Source organism: Lepisosteus platostomus, chromosome 10 (genome assembly GCF_059453375.1).
Source record: "Lepisosteus platostomus isolate fLepPlt1 chromosome 10, fLepPlt1.hap1, whole genome shotgun sequence".
Classification (NCBI taxonomy): Eukaryota; Metazoa; Chordata; class Actinopteri; order Semionotiformes; family Lepisosteidae; genus Lepisosteus; species Lepisosteus platostomus.
In genome coordinates, this window is record NC_142620.1 from 45,511,353 (window position 1) to 45,534,703 (window position 23,351).

The 23,351-nt window shown below is 35.4% G+C and overlaps 1 protein-coding gene across 4 annotated transcripts in view; it reads left to right on the top strand.

Annotated features, from left to right (window-relative positions):
• The window catches only part of LOC148653797 (glutamate receptor 3), a 137,468-nt gene that overhangs the window by 42,073 nt on the left and 72,044 nt on the right, over nt 1-23,351 (top strand). For all 4 annotated transcript variants that reach the window (XR_015924842.1, XM_088596731.1, XM_088596729.1 and 1 more), the window contains exon 3: nt 158-397. Coding sequence is in view for 3 of the 4 variants with exons in the window: in XM_088596731.1 (XP_088452857.1) it covers nt 158-397 (240 nt within the window). In the remaining variant the exon portion in view is untranslated. The remainder of the gene's footprint in view (nt 1-157; nt 398-23,351) is intronic.

Genomic DNA, 23,351 nt, shown 5'->3' on the forward strand with positions numbered 1-23,351 from the left:
CTTGTATTTTCCGTTTGTTGGATTTTTTTAAGAGGTGTCTGGGGGGGGGGGGTTAGGTTAAACTAGAGGAGTAAGGGGCTAGATTGATATAGTGGTTTCATCCTTACACTGCTGTTATGAGTATAGGCTAAATGGTATAATTTCTGTTTTTTTCCAGTCTGCTCACAGTTCTCCAGAGGAGTTTATGCCATCTTTGGTTTCTACGACAAGAAGTCCATGAACACGCTGACTTCCTTCTGTGGAGCTCTCCATACCTCCTTTGTAACTCCAAGTTACCCAACTGATGCAGATGTTCAGTTTGTCATTCAGATGCGCCCAGCTTTGAGGGGTGCAGTCTTGAGTCTTCTCTCCCACTACAAATGGGAGAAGTTTGTCTACCTCTATGACACGGACAGAGGTGAGTGTTTTATTCATCCTTTTCGCTTGCTAGAAGCATATCTTTTCCATTTAACATTCAACAGATTAAAATTGAACTTAGTAGTCATTTTGTTTTCAAAACATATTGTTCAAGCAAATTACCTTTGTTACATATAAAAGCAAAATATTAGCATTTAGAAACCTTTTTAATTTTTTTTTACCAATTGAAGTTGGTCTTCGATATTTATTGATTTGTCCATTGCAAGCCTGGACACTTTAATTATTTGCTTTCATGAAATAAATGTCTACTTCTATTTCTAAACTGAGTTTTAAACAATACAATTAAATCATTTGGGATATGGCTACAACTAAAGTATGGCTCTACAAAAGCTCTCTTGGTACGAACCATGTACACTTTATACTAATTCTGTTGTGATATTTCAGGAAAGGGTAACATAGGTGGTGAATGCTGGATACATTGCCTGTATTTGTTTTCTGATAATGTGTGGGTGTTCTTTGGAATCATTATTTAGTTTAAAAATGATATTTGTTCCTAAACATGTTTTGTAGGTGTTCTGTATGAAAAGACCTTTGTAGCGAATAAGTTCTAACTAAACACAACTACAGAAATATACACAATTATTTTTAAAGGACAAGCACAAAACGTGGTATTGGTATTAATAGTATTACATTTTGTAAGTTTGTTTTTCCCTGGTAATAATTTATCTCTAATTGGATTAGACAAAGGACAGAGCACAGCAGTATCCCTATGACTTTCATATGGCGCATGTCCTTCAAACCCCTCTCACCCAGCAGATTAATAGATATTTCTGGGATATTTCCAAAATGGCAAACTTAAGGTCTAGCCATCTAGCAGGACTGCCAGCTATGTAATGTGAACTCTCTTCAGGCAAACAGCTTTTTGTACAGTATTTTATTGAACTGTATTTAAGGAAACCTGATTCTGAATTCCTTGTATCATCTAATAACACATTCATGATGGATTTCAACTAGATTTGCTGTCCACTCCACCATACTATATATTTTACATATTTTTAGAAATACAGAAAACAGCAGAATACATGAAACCTTTTTTCTCATTGTGCATCAGCCATGATTTGAATTTACAGGGATTACCAAATCTAGCATTGTTATGTGGGAGACAAAATATGCATACCACTTTTGCAACTCTTTTTTTATACTTTTTTAATCAAATTTTGACAGTGGTTAGCATGGCTGGCTCCCAGCCCTAGGGCCCCAGGGTTCAATTCTGGACCTTCAGTACTATTTGTGTGCAGTCTGTATGTTCTTCCTGTTTCCAAATGAGTTTTCATCGAACGCTCTGCTTTCCTCCTTCAGTCCAAAGACAAACGGGTAGGTTAATTGCTGTTTGATAAAAATGGTCCTGGTGTGAGTCTGTGCATTTTGTTTCTGTGTGTGGATTATGGTGGACTGGCATCCCATTGCCTTGTTTGCTAGGGTAGGCCACCACAACCCTGTATTGGTTTAAAGAAGGATGGATGATGACTGTCACTTAATAGAAAATTGGATTGCAGGACCTCCTCAAGGCACACATATTATGTTAAATCTTAATAATTGAGAACTGCAAAAAATCTATCTATAGTTCAATGTCTGTGTTGGAAGCACAGTGTACGTAAGGTTAAAAAAGGTGGGGGAGGGCATAAAGCCCAATTCTTGCTATCTACTGTAATTGATCCAAGGATCTCATACATCTATTTTCTGAAGGAAGCCAGGGTATAAGCTTCAACAACATGGCTGTGTAGATTGTTCCATACCTCCAAAACTCTTAGGTGTTCGTATAGGGATCATTATACATTTGGAAGATATTGTGTTCTAAGTTCTAAGAAAAGAAACTAAGATTTTTTTTGGGAAGTACCCTGATTATGTTAAAGCAGAAGGGTACACTTCCTCCCCGTAGAAAAAGCGCTATTTAAACTTCTTAGATGAGTGAAAGACTTTGCTTAGTAGGACAAACATGTATACTTTCAGATATACTATACCAAGATAAATGATCTTGAAAAATTATAAATACAGCTCCCACACAAATTGCTATTTATCATTTATTGTCTGAACACTGGCAGTATAATGCACTTGTTAAAGGTGGTATTGGTAATAGTTGTTGTATTTAAAATTCTGCTGTTGGCTAACACCCACTCTATACTTGCACTTGCATACTTCCAGGGAAGTAAAAGAGTTGCTCTAGATTTTCTCAGTCTTTAACAAGAATAAGCTGTGCTCTGATAATGGATGGATGATTCTTAAAATTTCCAATAAAACAGCAGTCTTTGACAGGCACTAAACATGTCTGGCATTACGTGATACAATTGTTCATTTTCAGTTCAGTGCTTAATCTGTTGTGATGGGACTCAAACAGAGAGCATCTCAAGAGCAGAGACAGTAATAAAATTGTGAGAGACAGCTGGTAGTGAATTGTCAAGTTACAGAGGCATATACATCTTTAATTTAAGATATAACTGAAAAACTGTGATTCCTTTAACTGTTTCAAATTCTTATCGGAGAAACACCTGGATAAAAATTCCAGAGTACACTGGTGTCAGAGCTTTGATTATAAGGACATGTCCACATTAAATTATAATGATAAGGCTACTTATTTGTCTCTTTATATCACATGTATACTCAGATATTGGTACTGTATATAACTCCACTTTTATTCCCCAAAATTCTTTATTCATTATGAAAATGTCACAGGGCTTAAGATAATGTTTTCCCCTTTTTCTTATTCCTCAAACATTTCATTTGGTCTTAAATTTTAATTATGTCCAGATATGATTGGACTATTTTTCTCTTATACAGTGACCCACAGATATATTAATAATCCTGTTGAAATATTAACGCAAACATCAAATGAGAAAAATATTTACAGAATGGATAATTCTGTAATTTTAATAGCAGCGCACAAAGTCATATTTGTCATAAATAATTTATGTCCAGAAAACACATTTATTCACACCCCTTTAGTCAGCATTTTGTAGTCCTTTGGCAGAGATTACAGGGACTACAGATGTGTAGTGTGATGAGATTCTGGCACTTCTAAGAGGAATGTTATGAACATTCAAATTGCCTTTTAGTCCTAAAGTTTATTTGTTTTCCATCAGTGAACTGTTATATTGGGTTAGTGTCACAAATGTTCAATTGGATTAAGATCTGGACATTGAGGTGACCAGTTTAGAATATTTATTTTTGTGCAGTTAACCATTTCATAACGATACCATTAATTTGGATGTACTGTATGCTTTGGATCATTCCCATGCTGGCTTGTCCATTTTGTGCCAGGTGTGAGCTTTTTGTGATAAAGAACCAAGTGTCTGGCCGAGACGCCCCAGTATATATTGGAACTCATGGCTTCCCCTATCTTGTCAATGCCTCCAGAGTCCACAGATTAAAAAAAAAAACAACAGTATTTCCCAGTGGACATAAATGTTTTCTCAACATGAGCTTCATCAATTGACATATACAGTATGCATCATGAGTCACCAGCTACATCAGCAAATGTGCTGATGATGTTGCGAGCGATAAAAAGATACGCAAACTCCAAAATCAAAAACCCTGGATGAACACTGAGATCCGCTTCCTGCTCAAAGCCCGTGATGCAGCCTTTAAATCTGGTAACGAGGAACAACTGAGAGTGGCAAGGAAAAAATTAAGGGCTGGTATAAACTCTGCCAAGAAACGCTAAAAAACCCCAGAACACCACTTCAACACCAACGCTAACCCATGACACATGTGACAAGACGTACTGTACATACAATCACAAACTACAAGAGCAAAACAAGCCCCGTAACCACTAATGACCCCTCCCTTCCAAACAAGTTTAATACCTTCAATGCACGCTTCGAAGGTCAAAACCCCGAACCAACCATCTGGACCACAAACTCCCCTGCCATCCCACCCCCTACACTATCCAAGCTACAGCAGATGTCTGGAAATCACTAAAAGGAGTAAGCACATGAAAAGTTGTACTCAGAACATGTGCCTGTCAGATAGCTGATGTCTGTACTGACATCTTCAATGTGTGCCTGGCCTACTGTAAAATAGCTGCTTCAAAACAAACACCATCGTACCAGTACCAAAAAAATCGGCACCCACATGCCTGAACGACTACCGCCCTATTGCACTCATCCCCATCATAATGAAGTGCTTTGAAAAACTACTTATACCACACATTAAGGCCGGCATCCCATAAACACTTGATCCTCACCAGTTTGCCTATCGCAAAAACCACTCCATGGAGGATGCAATCTCTATAGGTTTACACACCACACTAACCCACCTGGATAAAAGGAAAACCTATACAAAAATGCTGTTCATTGACTTTAGTTCAGCATTTAACACCATCAGACCCATAAAACCTGCTACCAAGCTCAGGGCTCTGGGTCTAGATACCACCCTCTATAGCTGGATCCTGGACTTCCTCACTAGCGAGCCATGACTGTCAGGATTGGCAACCTTACCTCCAACACGCTCAACCTTAACACCGGTGCCCCTCAAGGCTGTGTGCTCAGCCTACTGCTATACTCCCTATTCACTCACGATTGTACTGCTAAGTTCAGCACAAATACCATCATCAAGTATGCTGATGATACCATAGTCGTGGGCCTGATCACTGACAACGATGAGACTGCCTACAGGGAGGAGATAAAACAACTAGCAGATTGGTGCAGAATCAACAACCTATGTCTCAACATCAGCAAACCTAAAGGGCTGATCGTTGACTTCAAGAGATAAGGAAAAGTCCACTCCCCGATCTACATCAAAGGGACTGTGGTGTAGATGGTGAACAACTTCAAATTCCTACTGTAGGTGTTCACATCACTGAGGACTTTACATGGGCACTCAACACTTCAAGGCTCATCAAGAAGGCACAACAGAGGCTGTACTTTCTGAGAAGGCTGAAGAAAATACCCAAGCATCCACAGATCCTCACCAACTTCTACAGATGTACGGTGGAGAGCATACTGACCAGTCTGGTACGGCAACTGCAGTGCATCCGACCACAAGGTCCTGCAGCGGGTGGTCAAAATTGCCCAACACATAATCGGCAATGCCTCACCATCCATCCAGGAAATCTACAACACCAGGTGGCTGAAAAAAGCCACCAAAATTATGACTGACGCCACTCACCCCAGTCACAACTTGTTTGTCCCCCTACCATCTGGTAGAAGGTTCTGGATGTTCCAGTCACACACAACAGTCGACTCCGAAATAGCTTCTTCCCCCGAGCCATCAAGCTGTGATCCCCCCACTCCCACCCACCAAACTGTGATCTGTCCTCACTTCTTCCTGTACCACACAGCGACTGTACTCCTACACCACTACATACACCATACTGTACCTCCGACAATTGAATGTAAGCTGAACTTGAATTTAAAATTGTACTTGATTGTAGTTGTACTATTTTATAATCGCCGTATTTTTTTGCACTGTTTGCTCTGTTTGTGTACTTTTGCAGTTTTTAACAGATATGGGTACTGTCGCACTGGTACCATACTGTTGTTTACACTGTTATTGTATTTACTGTCTGTTGTCTTGTCTGCTGTTCTACAGTGTATATATACTGCACTTGAGAGACTAATGAAAAACACTTTTTATTATACTATGCACCTGTGTAAGTATAATGACAAATAAAGTGGAATTGAATCATTTTCACACCAAACAGAATTCTGATGAGCACATCCAAAAAGCTAGGTTTTTGTTTCATCTGACCAAAAGCCATTTTTTCAGTTGTCTCTCAGATGATGTTGGGCAAGTTTGAGTCACTTCTTTTTTGTGGTTCACCCTCAGAAGATGCTTCTTTCTTCCAAGTCAGATATGAATCAACATTCAGACCTAGAAACCAGCATATTCTTGGAGGTGACTTTTTATGCTGTAGGAGTATATTGGTCTCTAGCTGTTACCTGTGAATTTGTGGTTGCCTCCAACCACTTGTTTTACACTCCTGGTGACAAGAAACATGTGTGTTCCCTTCCTGGATAGCTTCCATATCAGCCAGTAGTACCAGTACAAGATTCAGCTTTTTGTAGATTTTCTAATAGCCATTCCCCATTGTAGAGGTTTGTGATCATTTGCCTTCTTCAAAGAGTCTTCAAAGAGCTCTCTGTACCAAACTATGATGATGCTGATACTACTGAATGTTTTCTGTGTATTACCTTCTTTTATACCCCAGGGAAAAATGAAACATTCTTGCTTAAGGTTTATATAGTTTTGAAGGCATTCTTTGCACTTCCAAAGAGCAGAATGTTATCGTGGATTTTTTTTGTTGAATTTTAGATACAGAATACTATAACATAATAATGTATAGAATTTAAGTGAGACTATCCTGTCTATAACTCTTTCTGTTTTTGTTTATAGTTAATCAAGAGTATGAATAAATCTGCAGGGAACCATATATAATAATAATATATATATAATAAAGTGGTTGGTATTATGTAAATAGCTGATGGATGTAAAATGACTTGATGCTTATTTCTTCTGTTAGAACAGTAATATATAGATTGTAATTGACTAGGTTCTGTAGGAGAATAGGGTGATTGCTGGGTTTATTGTCTCTATAAGACACAATCAACCTTACCTATGTCGCTGATTCGGCAATCTTGGTTGGAGGTGACTTATGAAGCTCAGTTGTACAGTCTTTCTGTGCGATCAGATTTTTATGTATCAAGTGCAGTTTCAGTAAACCACAAAAAATGAGAGGCTATTGGACAGTATGAAAGTGTTTTCAGTTCTATTTGACATTTGTGACTGCCACTTTGGAAAAAGCAATGCAATTGTCATTTTCTAGGTGAAAGCTAGGGCCAACATCTATTTAGTTGTGTGATATTATTGTATCGTAAGACTGAGTTTCTGTCTATTAGAGAATATTGATTCACAATTGTCACTGGTTTACACGCTCCATGTATCAAATACAAGCTGTACACAGCTGAGCTCCCTCCTCAAGAATTCGTCAGCTATATTTTTACCCCTTCTTGGACTGCATAGGGCACTACAGTACAGAATATTATGGTTGTGTAGCTGAATTGTTGTGTACAGCTCAGCATTCACAAGAAAATGCCATTAGTATTGCAGCTTCCGGGTCTCATTGCACTGATTTCTCTTTCTTTATAATAATAATTTAGCCAGTTCTTTTCAAGCTTTTAAATACTGTAGGTTTTCTGCAGAATCTTTGTCTTCCTTTTCACCATCTGAATCATACTAAGTTCAAGTGAACAAATCTACAAAATGTATGCATTCTTACACTTTGAAGCTATAGTAATAATACATAAGGATTATTTTGAATTTTACATGTAATGGGAATGATCCCTTATTAAACATAAGAAGCACAATGTGCTAAATACTAAGCTGGAATTAAACATTCATACAGATATGCTAAATATAAGGTTTTACTGTTGATATACTGTGCTGAACACAAGCCCATCATAAGTGAATCTATTTTTATATTTGGCTGTAAAGCTTTGCAAGTAGTTAGCATGGGAAATCCTATTTAATCCATGTGCTAGCACAAAATATATTAACTGACACCAATTGTTATACTAATCCATATACAATAGAACTTGTCACAAAATGTAATACCATCACACACAGCAATACGTTGCTGCATTAGGTTAGGAACCTCACAAGAATTAATTCAAAAATCCAAAAATGAATGTGCCAAAAAGTATTGAAAAAGCAAAATACCATATCTCCAAGAAGGTATGGTTTTGAAGAAAGAATACATTATACATTGTTGAATCATTTATTAGAACTTTTTTACAACTGCTTTACTTTCAAACACAACAGGACAGCTTACTTCCTGATTTACACATTTTTATTTTATTGAAGAAATGTATCAATATACATACTGTAAAGAGCATAACTGTACATAAAGAGCATAAAGGAGCATGAGATCTTTTATGAGAATTTTGAAGGGATACATTTTCTAGAGATCACATTGTGTAAAATTCACTTCCTTGTACATAATCCCTACCATTTGATTCTGCTAAAATTTAAAATGGTGAGATACAGTATCTGTAGCAGTCCCTTATTAATGATAAATGTGACACTATACATTTAGGGTAGAATGAACAAGATGCAATGTATTGCATAATGATGACTGAATCATACATTATGGTATTTGTCTCATCTTGTTTTAATTCCAGTAAAGTCAAATTTTTACAGTCTTAGTTCAAAAATATTTTGAAAGGTACACATCCCACAGGCCTACACTGACAAAAATGCTGAACATTCCAGTAATATTAAAAAGCAGACATCAGAATTATTTTTGAAATCACTTCCAGTATAAATGTAAATTTCATAAGTGGCGTGAATCTCCCTACTTCCAATTATTTATAAAGAAGAAACGTTGGGTGCCATCACTTATGTTGGAATTGGTGCAAAATCAATGAGTCTGACAGCACTGGATGCCTCCCTGACTTCTTACGCACAAGAAATACCTGATTAATTATATGGTGCTAAACGCCTCAGTAGGTTGGCTCTGCAGTGGAGCTCAGGCTAATTAGCACAGTGTGGAAAAGCAGGCAATGACAGGTGATAGAGGCATTATCTTGTGTGCTCCTTCACTAAGGTACTGTAGATTTAGGTTTTGCTTTTGACAATTAATATTGGCTAATGTGCTTAAAGGAACAGATTGTATGGGACATGCTACTAAAGCAAGGCTCCGATGGAAGATGGCAAGGTCATATTTTTGTTCTAAAGAAATTGATTTCACAAACACTGTTTTTATTCATTTTCAAGAAATCACCCCAAGAAGCCATTTTTGGGGTCTTGTCTTGAAAATGAATACAAACAAGATTGTTTGCCGACTACTTCGTTGCTTTGTTTAAGAGACTGTCGGAAAAAAAACGGAACATAATGAAATGACCTTGAATTGACATCTGAGAGCAGGTCTTATCTGGGTTTTCTCTGTAACAGTGTCACAACGCTGGAGCTATGCTGTTGTAGTTTAAGAATAAAAAAGGAATGCCCTTGAGTGGCCCATTGATAGTCCTGACTTTGAATCATTCTGAGAATTTCTAGAAAGGCATGAAAACTGTTGTCCACAAACCATCCCCTATCAACCTAAGAGAGCTTTAAAAATTTGCTAAGTGGTATGGGCAAAGATTGCTCTTAGCTGGTGTACAAAGTTGGTAGACCTACCCAAAATGACTTGCAGCTGCAATTGCTGATAAAGATGTTTCCTCAAAATATTGAATTCACTGGCCTGAATACTTACGAATTTGCATTTTCTATTTAATTTTTGTTGACGTTTGCTGTACCTTACCCTTAGAATTCTTCAGTTTGAGCACTCAGGTTTTGAATAAAATATTACGTTTTGAAGAAAATGTCTAGGCATCATTTTGTAATTTAGCAAAAAAGGACATCATACTGTAGGAAGGGTCTGAATACTTCTACAAGGCACTGTAACTATTCAGTGTTTAAGAAATTAATAAAATGGAATATTCTTAAAATTTTTGTTAACGTTTTTATAAACAAAAGAATCTGTTCAATAAGATATCTTATTGAATGCTGTGTAAAAGACCTATTGCAATCTCTTCACTTGTAATGAGTAATGAAGTCTGAAAAAAATGTTTGCTAGACCTTTTAAAGAGTACAGTGTCTTTTAGACACCACACAAATGAGAACACTTAATAGTTTTGTCAATCTTACAAAATAATCACAGAAAAAGTATAATTATGTTGTCATTTTCAATACTTAGTTTTAAGATTTGTGTACATTACAGTATTTGTGGACATGTGTGACAATAAGAAAAGTACATACTGTATAGTTCTGAACATATTTTTTACATCATGAGAATTCCTGGATCTGAGTACAAGTTTTCTGTATGATACTGATTATTGTCTTCTCAGTCTAAAACCTGGAATGGATTAATTCATCTTTAGAGGATACTGGCACTTTATTTACAAAAACAGCCCTGTATGTGTGCTTCTCTTTTAATCTAAGAAATGAATAGGGCCTGTAGTACTGTCAGTACAAAAGAGGGCACATGGAATAGGGCCAACTTGGTTTTGAATAGGATGATTAGCTGGCCATTCTTGAGAACCTTTCTCCTTCTCAACCAAAAGTAAAGTAAGCTGGCTAAATGTTGTTTTGAAAGTTGACATTTTACAAAATAAAAAATAAAGCTTCAACTGGTTACTCGCATTACATGCCATTGCTACATTGGTAGTGACATTAATATCTTTATATTTTTCTTTTTTTTCATTTTGATGTTCGAATGTTTAATTAAGTTTTTAAAATACTCATTTTTCCAGATATTTTTAGGAAATTTTCTGATATATTCATTCTTAAAGCCTTTCTATATGCTTTTATTCACATGTATATCCAGTAAGTATTTTTGTCTCACTCTTGAAAACGCATACACTTACTCTGTTGACTTTCTAACTTCATGACTGATCTAACCAACACTTTCAACACCTAGGTATGTTTGAAAAATGCAAAAATGCACAGACCACTAACATTAATGAAAATAATTATGTGGATCGCTCTGACTTGGTTCATGTTTTGAAAAATGATAGCATTAGTTCTGCTAAAGTGATTTGTCTGAATTTCCCACTGAATCATTCTGATTTTAGGTTAGTACTTAAGCATTTAAAATTGAAATTAGGTCTATTGTTCTAAACATATAATGTTAGCTCTTTGTGCAGGATTCCCTCCCTTCATCAAGAGTATTTTCTTTACCGTACAGAAGCACATCACTTACAATCAAATCAAGTGCTATATGCTGTCATTTGAAAGGGCCATTATTGTTGTGAAAATTGGAGATATGTTATCTCATCCAATGCTAAAAAAAGAACTCATAAGATAATCCAAATTGTGTTTTTTACAGTACAGATAAGATCAATGATAAATTTGCCTTATTATATATAATCTCTAATTGTCACGTTGTAGAGGATGAAATGTGGTACCATTTTTATTTACATGAATCATTATCTTCGTGAAGGGATATGCAATAATAACTGTATGTAAAACCATAGAGAATGTGAAAAAAGGATGGATTACCCAAAGACCCTTTCCATAAAAAAACATTATTTGCAAGCCCACTTTTAGAAGAGTAGAGAGCTAACTTTGCTCCAGTTACTTGTTGTGATTTTGTATTTGTTTCTGATGTATCCACTTTTAATTACTGGGCTGTTCTATTTTTTCCTGCCGTTCCCCTGGTGACATTGTTCCCTGCAGTGTAGTTAGTAATAGCTCTTTGTGTTGCATGTTTGTGTTAAGATAAGGCAATTGTGCATTGGTAATATGTTTTTCTCTTTTATTGTGCTACAGTATAAGTGGATTTAAAGGTGCAGTCATACAGTACTGTAATTGTTCTCCTTTCAAATGGCATTTGCATGTTGCACTTGCAACATGCACTTCAACAAATGTCTTAATGATTTTTAAATGTACAAAACACTACACAGTATACACCAATACATTTGATATCAGAATTTATTACAAGAAACCTTACTCATAAGTATATACAAGGAAGCATGTATAACTCCTGAAAACAATGCCTTACATGTACAGTACTGTATATGCAAAGTAAAAATGTTTTTTTAGGAGTAAGTTTTCCTTTTATTTACTACAGTGCGCAATTAAAGTTGTATCTTAAAAATACCTAGACTTTATGTCGTGCCAACCATTAACAATAACTTTCTTGAAAGCAAATTCTAAATGCTTACCTGAAAAATAATGAATAGAGGACAGTGCTAGCTGATCAGGTGTTTCACCCTTCATATGGTACTCATGCTATTTTATTTTTATTTGTATTTCCAATCTGTTTGAAATAATTGATCATCTTCACACGGATTACCTTTTGTAATACAAGGCAACACTTGCACCATTTAATCTCCTCCCATGGAACACTTTGGATGCTGGAAAAAAAAGGATGTCAGAAACTTTTGTGAAGAACAAAAATGCTTCTGCAACATTTGGCAGAGTTGAGATTCTGTGTTAGAACTGGATTGTATGTATAAAACACCAACCAACCTGCAGATCTGATAGCTCAACCGGGCAAGGCACTGAATGTATAGATGTTCTAAGATTCAAATGATATGAGATTTTGGTTTTACTTACAGGTAAATATTGTATGTATCAGTCATATAGAGCCTACACAAACTAAAAACAATTGGAAAAATGGGAAAAAACGGAGGTATCCTTTTCAAGGCTGCCATTTTTTTTAGAATATCACAGTGAATATTACACTGTTTTTGATATCCATCCAAACATTTTCTCATGGCTTTATCAGGTTCAGGAATGTGGCAAACAACAGTAAAGGCAAGGTACAGGGTACATCCTGGATGGGACGCCAGTCCATCAAAGGGCACACACAGACACAGACATGAACACACTCTCACAACAGCCAATTTTCTTAGACACCAATTGACTTACAGTACCAGTATGTATTTGGACTTATCAATGCAAAAAGGATATGTTAGCTATGCAGGCAGATATTGAGGAGGCCTGTTGGGATAAAATTGATCGTTAGTGGTTCCTTTCATAGGCATTCACTGTCACTCAAGTTTGAAACAATCATTTGCAAGTTAAGGTATGTGGTTTATCAGGTTTCTGAAACCTGAGTGCAGCATGCAAGTATGCATCTGTTGTTCCCCATCTGAAAATCCACAAGACCACAGCCTAACTAAGCAGAGATCTGGGCTTCATAAAGTCATTATTCTAATTGTAGGCTGAAGTAGTTCAAGTAGGTACCTGCGTCAGCATGCGTAGGCTGCAAAGGAACAAGTAAAGGTTTATTGAATGCTGAAAAGAATTCAGCGTTGTTGTTTTTTCTTCTCTTTTCAACATGGATTAAACCTTTATTGTTCTAATTGGTTTCGTATCTGCAGACTAATTCAGAATAGCCATAGTATTCTATAGTATAGTAATAGTATAAGATAAGATCACTTTATTAGCCATACACAGTTTCTTGCATTAGGAATTCCAGCTTGCTCTCCATAAGACACAGACAGGGAGAGGAGCTTGGGGTCAGACCACAGGGTCAGCCATTGTACAGCGCCCCTGGAGCAGTTGGGGTTAAGGGCCTTGCTCAGGGGCCCAACAGAGTAGGATTTCTCTACCGGCCACGGGCACAGATCCTTAGCCACAGCGCCACCGCACTACCCCGTATTGTTCATGTGCCTACTATTAGTAACCAGCTTAACCTTAATTGCCAGTCAATTTATGGAATTAAACAATAATTGCAACCAGGACAGTTATCTTAATGCAATAAATATTTTGTAATGACAAATTCTGGTGGTTCGGAGACATTGCTTCTAGTGCACGAACATACACACACCAGTTATTTATTTGTGCAAAGCGATAAAGTAAAGCCTTTAATGTTGGTTAAGTGGAGGTCAGCTGTATACAGTAAATACACAGAAATGTCCTGAATGTGTATTATGAACAGCTCAGAAATGAACATCCATAAACAAAAAAGGTCATTACACTGAGTGGCCAGTTTATTAGGTATACCTGCTCTTCCCATGTTATTGCTTAATCAGTGACAGCATCATACAGTATGTACAGACAATGCTATTTAGATCAGATGTGCAGGTACTGAAGGATCATGTGTGTGCAATTCAGAAGGAGAATGGGCAAGACAGAAAATGTAATATTTAAGGGACTTCGGATAGTGCTGTACTAGAGGTCTGGAAAAACACCTGGTCTGATGAATTCACAATGTTTCCTGCTGTTTCACACTGATGGGAGGACCAGAATAAGGCAAAAAGCACAAGAATCCATGGATCCATCTTGCTAGATGTCAACAATGCGGGCTGTCGGTAGCAGTGTAATGGTGTGGGGTGTGTTTCAGTGGCACACATGGGGTCCCTTGATACGAGCAGAGCAACGTTTGAATGCCACAGGACATCTGAACATCGTTGCGGATCAGGTGCATTCCTTCATGGCAGCAGTGTACCCATGTGCGAATGGGCTTTTTCGGCAGGAAAATCCTCAATACCACAAGGCTGGAAAAATTCTGGAATAGTTCCAGGAACATGACAGTGAATTCATTTTAAGGCAGTGGCCTCTCCAGTCACAGGATCTCAATCCGATCGAGCGTCTGTGGGAGGAGATGGAACAAGCTATTGAGATCCGAATGGAGTTGAGATCAACCGCCGGCAAATTTGTAACAGCTATAGGACAAATTGGAGTTGATATGGGTCCTGTGCCGCTACTTTTGAAATCAGGCTGTCCTCAGGACGAATGAGAGACCAATGCTCTATTAGGTAAATGTACCCAATAAAGTGCCCACTCAGTGTATACGTCAGTAATGCATTAATGATTAGACTAATCTATGAGATCTTTTTGTATTGCTGCAGGATTCAGAACACATTCACAACCAATGTTTTTGTAGGCCAAATTCCCTCTTAAAGGATGCAATATCGACCAGCAGATTTCAGTTCTTACTCTGCAGTGACTCATATAGCATTACAAACAGCAAACGCTTTACATTTTGTATGTACTGTTGTCCAGAATCACTGAATCACAGGCTGCTCCCTCTCCCTCGGAGCGCAATACTACTGCATATATCGAAGTCACTTAAAATCATATGCTTTTAAAGATGTGTCACATAACACTGTTTATCAACTATAGTAAATGACCTACATATTGTGCTGCTTGAAGGACACAGTGTTGTTACACATTCTATCATACAATGTATTGAACATTACTGTATTTCTGCAACCTGTTGTTCTTTTGATAAATTATGCATCTTCGTTTGTAAACTTTGAATGTCACCTTGATTGAAAGGTGTCAAGACATTCAAGATACACAGGCTAATAGTAACAATAGCATTTCTTTTTCCAGCTCTTCACCACAGAAAAAATATTAATGGTACTTTCCACAGAACCTATATGCCATAAATAAAGTTTTAAGTCATGTACAATTTCTACATAAGTAAAAAGTGACAGACCTGTAAATGGATATCCTTTCTGTATGGTTGCTGTAATCTTAGAAGTGTGTTCCTGTGTTCTTTCGCAACTCAAGGCTGCTTAGTATCCAAAGTTCACTCCAGTTAAATCTAGCAAAAGAATACCATCGTCATCGTTTGCACAAAAAGCTTTGACAAAAAAGGAAAAAAGAAACAATAGTTTTGTAACATTATATCCTGTTGCTGACTGAACGTACTGTGTTATATTACTCGTGAGCATCCAAAGATTTTATGAAATTATTTATAATGTTTTATTTAAAAATATTTTAATGTGATGCTGTGTAATTAAAGGTGTACATCATGTAGTTCCTCATTTATAATGATGAAAAATTGACATGGTTTTGATCATTTACATTTTCTCACAGAGAAAAGAAATATTTAATAATCATTGGGTAATCATGGCATCACTGTGGACTGGACACTTTCTGGTCAGCATGGGTTTTCTTGTTAGGAATTTATGGTTTGGTGTCATATCTTCTTAATACAGTTCAGTTACCACACATTTCACTGAACATGGACTACACTGCAAGTGTAATCCAGGGAATTTGTGACATGTTATGCTTGAGTGCTTTTCTTTTGTCGCCATCATAGTGCATACAATGTGACAACAATTAACATGATGATATGTTTATAAATTCAGTCAATTTGTCACAGTTTTTTTCTGGTTATATATAAGATAAAGCTCATGTTCCCTCGATGGAGAATGTAAATAATTGAATTACTGGGGTTTTTTGCAGACATAATTTCACATTTTTGGAAGGAATTGACTTGAATGAGTTGAAGTCTGAAACGTGTTAGCCATTTCATAGTCATTTTGTCTTGTTATATTTATCAGAAGACCTGCTTTTTGGTCTCACTTAGCAGTACCTCCACTTCAATAAGAATGACACATCAATCATGCCAGTCTGAATAATTTATATGCATACTTTGTGTTTTAGAGACCCTTTCACTTCATATTATCTAAATTATTAATGAATAAAAAGAATATATCAGCTTTGACTTTCTGACCAGAAAAGACACCTCAGCAAAATTAGTGTAGTTGGTGGTTGCTGATAAAAGTATCTATAAAGAATAACAAAAATCACTTTACTGGAGTGACTACGGAGGGGTTATTTTCTCTGTGCATTAGCTGTCCATTAGTGCCTTGGTAGATTTACCATAATGAAGACTTACATTGAAATTATAACACACTATGTGTTTCTGTTTTTGCAACACAAAAATTAATGTCATTTGGGAATGAAATATTTTCAGCTAAAAGCTTAAACGAATTCCACAATTAATGTAAGAGGCACACGGCAGATCTATATTGCACCTTCAGTACTATTCACTACTATTACAGTAAGTGAACCTGGAAACAAGCATGTTCACTACCTACCAGCTATGAGCTTCAGAAACTGTGAAATTGTAGCCAGTAGCATTCTGTGCTACATCGTTCAAGACACACTGATCTGCCTACACCAAGCTACTTCAAATCATGTTAATTGTATTTTTAAGTACAATATTGAACTTCTTAATTTGTTAAAATCAAAAAAGCAATCTTGAAGCACAAACACATTAGCTTCATTTGATCAAATGTATGCCTCAAATACTGAAGTTCAGAAAATATATCCTACATTTAAGTCTGATACATTGGTATCTTATTCAAATTAAATGGAAACTGCTGTAGAGTCCATATTAAGGCAATGGACTTAGTATTTTTAATTTTTATTTTAAATTAATTTCTCTATTTCCGTGCTCTTATTTTAAGATTTTGACTTAACATGTCTTAAGATTTTATACTAATGCTTAATTTGGGACAAATTAGTTCTCACTAATATGCTGCATATGCCACATACCTACTGTATATACATACTTATATACCTAGCTGAATAGATGAATAGCATTGCTTGAGTGACTCACAGACATCTGGATAATTTTTGTGTCAGTGTTTTTCCAGCCACTATTTATTTTCTCATCATCTCACAAAAGTAAATCTATAAAATGTCTGTATTATCTGTAAGGTACAGAGTATGTACTTTGTTTATTGGCTGTTCCTTATGTCGATATCATATAAAGCCTAAAATACAATCGATAAAATCCTAACACAGAATAAGCTATGGTGTGAACAAATGTGTTAAAAAATATAAAATTATATTTTAAAATAATTCAATAAATACATTATTTTTATTTATTTTATTTGCTTTTTTTGATTAAAAACAATTTTACAAACTAAAAACAAAATGATCCACTTCAACATTCAATGAACAAAATAATAAATAGTTCAATAAATGGCGTTGAAAAAAATTGAGAATAAAAGGACCAAAGATAGTTACCAAGTCCCAATGCATTTTCCACACTGCTCACCACCCATGACTTACAACAGTCTTCTTGTTTATTTTATTTACTTTTACAAGAATTTGCTTAACATGAAGAAATGTTTAATTTTAAATTAGATTTAGTACAACTTTCTAAACATAAATGTGTGTAATATTTTTTTTTTTATTTGGGAGTTCATCAATGTGACTGGGAGAGACACCGCAGTAAGACTTATTGCTTATTGACTGGTTGACCACTCAGTATCCTGCCATGTTAGATTAAAAAAAATTCAATGGTAGACTTTCTTATAGATCATTTGTTATGTAATTATTCAGCACAAATCACAGACTATATTTATGTATTGTACCATTTACAGTATTGAGTTTTTGAATCTGCTGCAATGGTTCTGCAGATCTAGACTTAACTAGAATAAGACGGAAATAGAAATTTGCCAAAAGATTTTTTTTTTCTGTCCACTTTTATGTACATTGTTTAAGAGCAATAATAAACGGTCTTGCCTTTAAAAATAGAAATAGAGACACACAAATACGTTTTATATAAGTAAATTCCTCTTTTGACATGTAATAACTTTTGGTTTAATAAAATAGAAGTTTTATGTCACATTAATCTGCTATCTATTGCATCGTCACCTATTTTGACTCTGTGTTAATGAAAAAATATTCATAAAATATGGCCAGCTCTGACACCCCAGCCCCAATCTACACCTTCAAGGTGATACCAATTTAAACTTTTTTCCCGTTTAACATTTGAAGTCATGCGTTTACTGTGAGAAACCTTTTAACTGTTATAAGATGTTTGTTTCCATTGAAACTGTTTTAGCTAATGTTCCAAATTTCTAGAGTCAGGAGGCACAAGTTTGACTGTACAGATTGTTTGTTTCCTTTGATTTGTTTTTAGACAAAATATGGATCATTTTTACAGTTCTTGCAATTTAAGTATTTTTACATAAAAAATTCAAGTAAAACCTTGATATTATGTATGCTGCTGATAAATACTTGACACTTAGTATACTTCATAACATCATACTTTTACTGGATACTACAGTAATTGGAGGAATTAAGCACCATCCCCAATGACTGCCTGAGCTTTCATAGATATACACTATACACAGTTTCTTTTTGGTTTCATATCTATTGCCTTGAGGAACTGTATGATTAAAACTACATTTCAGGCTCTAGATAATGTTAATTAAATGAAAACTACACATCAAAGACCTATTTTATTGCTTTTGCAGTTTTTTAAGATTCATGGATGTGTAATCTCAGTAAAGTTCCATTTAATAGACTTCACAAAAAAACACACTCAAATACTCAGGGCTATTTTGGGAAAAAAGAAAATGCCTTTAAGTGATTTTTCTAACTCAGAAAATAGTTTTTTCCCCTAGTCAAATAATGTGAAGGCAAAGCAACGAGAAGAAGAAATTAATTGACTTATAGACAAAAGCCTTTTGCATAAAACCTTACTCATTTCCCAAACTTACATTGTTCCATATAAACTAACATGGTTTCAAATTCACTTAGTATTGTATTCTCTGCATTGTGTTCTGTTTGTGTATAGGTGATTTACTAGGTGATGGAGGTGGTTTTACTCTAATTATTACTTTTTTAATTCTCAGTGAACGTGAAAAGTTTTGTCTGCAATAAAACGACATGCCACAAATCTACAACAAAGAAAATATTTACACTATGTGAAGCTGCAGATCACTTGTTATATATAATAAATTAAATGAATACGTTCTAAATTATAATGGTCAGCAAGACTGTGAGTTTGTGAGACTGTAACTGTAAATGCTTTAAAAGCAACATTGAGTTTAATTTTTATTGTACAGTTTTCACTGTAACGTAGATAAACAAAGTAACATGTGCTATTAAATAAGGCCTATCAAGGACTTTATAACACCTGTAGCAAATGATTATTAGAAACCAAGTACGCTCAAGTTAGATATAAGTTTGGGGTGCCATTCATCTATACGTTTGATGAAGCTGTTGAAAAGCCTAACTACTTTTATAGCACAATACAACTGAGCTCCTTGTGAGGTCAAAGGATAATGTCCCTAGCTTTGTACATTTTCTGTAAAAGCAAAGGCTTTTATCATTTTACATGTATCCCAAGGACACTTACATTTTCATGGTTCAATTACCATAAAAACCAGAGTAATGCAACAGAAACAATCTAAATAAGAAACACAAAAAGAAAAAAAGGCTTTCATGTTTTGTTTACCCATTGTTTATCTTACATGAAGCAGATGGTCAAAGTAGATAAGCCTCATAATAGAATAAAAACACCTTGTAGACACTAAGAAAAAAAAGGTTTTGAATTGTCTCTGTGGTGAAGTCGCATGTTTTTTGAGAAAAGTGCAAGTCCATATGAAGTTAAACACAGCCCAGCTGGCACCAGGCTTTCTACGTCTAGCTACTGTATATGAAATGACAGACATCCTCTTTCTTAAAGGGCAGTATATTTGGATTTTATTTCATGATTTTGGATGTTGTTATTCATTGTGGTTATGGAGTATTATCGTAGGAGGTTTTAAATGATGTGTTACAACAAAATAAAGGTGTCTTCTTTCAAAAGCTGCTTACTGCCAGAGTTTTAGTACTTTATTATCTTGAAACTGGGTCTTTAAAGACCACCTAAAGAGTCACAAGTGACACTTTCTTTAGTCTGTTTGATCCCTGCCAGTAAACTTCTTGTAAAATGTAATGGATGGATACATCAAATACAGACAGTCACAGTGATATTCTACATGTGCATTCTGTCAGTGCCTGTCCATCTTAAAAAGTAGATTAAGTGTGCTAAACAACATCACATACACATGCCTTCAATACTTGAGTTGAAGAGTGTTATGTTTTACTAGTAAAAATGCATTTTATAACACAACATTATTTGATAGTTTTAATCTGTACGTATCAACACACACAGCTAAAATGAAATTTAAAAATTAAAATAACTCAGTTGCACCAGCTTATTTATAGAATAGCCAAAATTGTAGACTTTAATTACTTGCAAAATCATTAAGTAAAATGGGGAAGTTGTGGAAAATCTCTTAGATAGCTCAACACATTGATGCACAGTTTTGATTATTAATATTGATCAAATGGTAAAGTACATTGATAAATGCACCATCTCAGTATTACAATTTTTACAGCATGTTTCAGGTGTTAAGATACCAAAGGTATCCATAACATTCCAGATTATTGATAATAGACTGTGTATAGAGAGACTGTATTTTCATGAACAGCTATCTTTTGGGATCTGGACATATTTTACCCTCAGTTCATAAGACGATGGATGAGATGATCCATGTGCATTTTCCTGCTTCTCTATACAGTATTTCACTTGCTCCAGCTGGATCGAAAAGTGAGTCTGCTATGACCCAGAAAATTTCAGATTTGTCATTTTAACACGCAGAAAATGAAAAACCAAAGAATCCATAATAATGTTCAAATCTGAAGCATGTGGTTTAAAAAGCATACTTTTTAAATTAAGTCATACATAAACATGAAGTATGCATTTCATAGAAAGATAGCTTACTTGACTGATTTTCTTTACTTCTTTGAAGAAACAATAGCATTCAGCTTGGTTTTATGATATTTTGCACTTGAATTTAAAGATTATTGTTTTTTAACTACCTTATGAAAAATCTATTCTTAAACCATAATCTGACATTATCCTGGCTTCTTGCAAATGGAATGGGTTAAAGTATACAAGGCAGACAACAAACCTCTGGGAAGCATCTTGTAATCTGGGCAGTATTTGAAAGGGTTCCCAGTGGGTTTTGTGCTGGGCTGTTTGCCCTTGCTAATGTATGTAAATGTCCTGAATCAGAGTATAATTTGCAAACTTGTTAAAGACAGGAGGAAAACTTGGCACCTTTTAAGGCGCTCTGAAAGTCCTATCAGACCATTATGAAATATAGATCTTACAGGTAGAAATAAATTGAATGTTTCTAAGTGGTTTATCCTGGAAATACAATTGTTGTTAACGGGTGCAAAATATGAGACATAGTACTGCATAACACCCTGTACAGACCTATCAATTTCTTGGAATAATGGAATAACATTTGAGATGTTTCTTTTTTCCTTAGCTATGCATCTAGAAATCTGGAAATCTATATAGGGTGTAACACCACACCAATGCTTTAGAAGTTACAACGAAGATGCTTACACAAGACTATTTAAAAGAGCTAAATCATTTAACCTTACAAGGCAGAGACTGAGGAGTATTTACAATATAATCTTCATAGTAGAAATTAGGAACACTTAGTCTAGCAATTTTGAATTCTCACCCAGAACATTAGAATATAAATGGATTCACAACTAGTACATTTAACCACTGTTTGTAACCACCAATTAATTCTTGAACATGAAAATGTTACAAATGGTTACAAAGTAAATCTAGCACATTTTGTTACTTGTTGCTAATTGTTCCAAGAAACTCAACCAGCTATTTCGTCAAAGAAGCTAGGGTATCTTCCTTCTTCTTGGAAGGTTTTCACTTGCACTATCTTGCAACAAAATGTGATTCTCGAGACTGTGTTGGTTTTTGGTCTCGAACAAGATCACACAAAAATGAGTAATTCATGTTCTGGATTTTGAATATTTTGTATATGGCCTTTACACCTGTACTTATGTATTCAGTAAACTGAAAAAAATGCTGTAGCTGTGAAATAAAGGTTACCTCTCTGTATTCTTTGTTAAAATGTGTCTGAGGGTTGGGGATTAGAGAGGTGGGGGGATGGTGTTTTTCAAATTATTAAAACATGTTTTCTCTGGATGTTTTATGAATAAGTAGCCTGATGAGATATGCAGCTGTGCTAGTTAATCTTCGAAGCCTTACATGTGCTGCTTTTAGACTTAATTAAAATGCCCAGAGCACAAAACATGTTTTCAAATTTCAATCAAAAACATGTCTGAAGAAATCTCAATCCTTTTCAGAGTGCAAGAAAGAGAGGAGATATGAGGAACCAAAAGACCATGAGTGACGCTGCAATATGTCCCGTGTCAGTGGATCAAAGAGCACAAGGAAGCAGTCCACACTGTACTGTGTGGGGACTAAGATACCAAACAGAAGGCAATGGCTACACATTGTCACAACTTCTACTATATAAAGAAATATGAAGAAAAAAAAACATCCATTGACACTATTAAATTACTTATTAATTAAGATGTTCAGAAGAGGGATACATATATTCACAGCCTGACAGATAACATTTGGACTTGTATCAAAACAGTGTAGTCTATATGTATGTGATGTAGCATTTGTAACCACTCGCCATTTTATGCTGAAGGTGCATTAGTTTAGCAGTTTTAGAGGGCCCTACTTGCTTTCATAAGAAGGTGGTGATAATTTACAATATGTCTTAGCCTTATCAATATAGTGCAGTGGTGCAGTTCAGTACTTGAAGGCTTTTTGGCACTACCATGAACCATTTACAAGCTTTGATCAAACTAATGCTTTAAATGGCTTCCAGCCTAACAGGGAAAAACCTCCATCATGAATTGTTGCTGGCAGGGAATATTTCATTAAGATTTTTTTTTTTAAAAAAGGAAATAAATAGGTGGTAACCATGTGTTACCATGGGTTTGAGTGCATAGTGTTCAATCAGTGGTATTCAAATCATTATGAAGCTCTGTGTTTTGTCAGCATAATACATTATATAGGTCATACAAAACAGTGAATTGAAATGAAACAGCAGGAAAATTCATCATATAAACTGATTTTTTTTTTC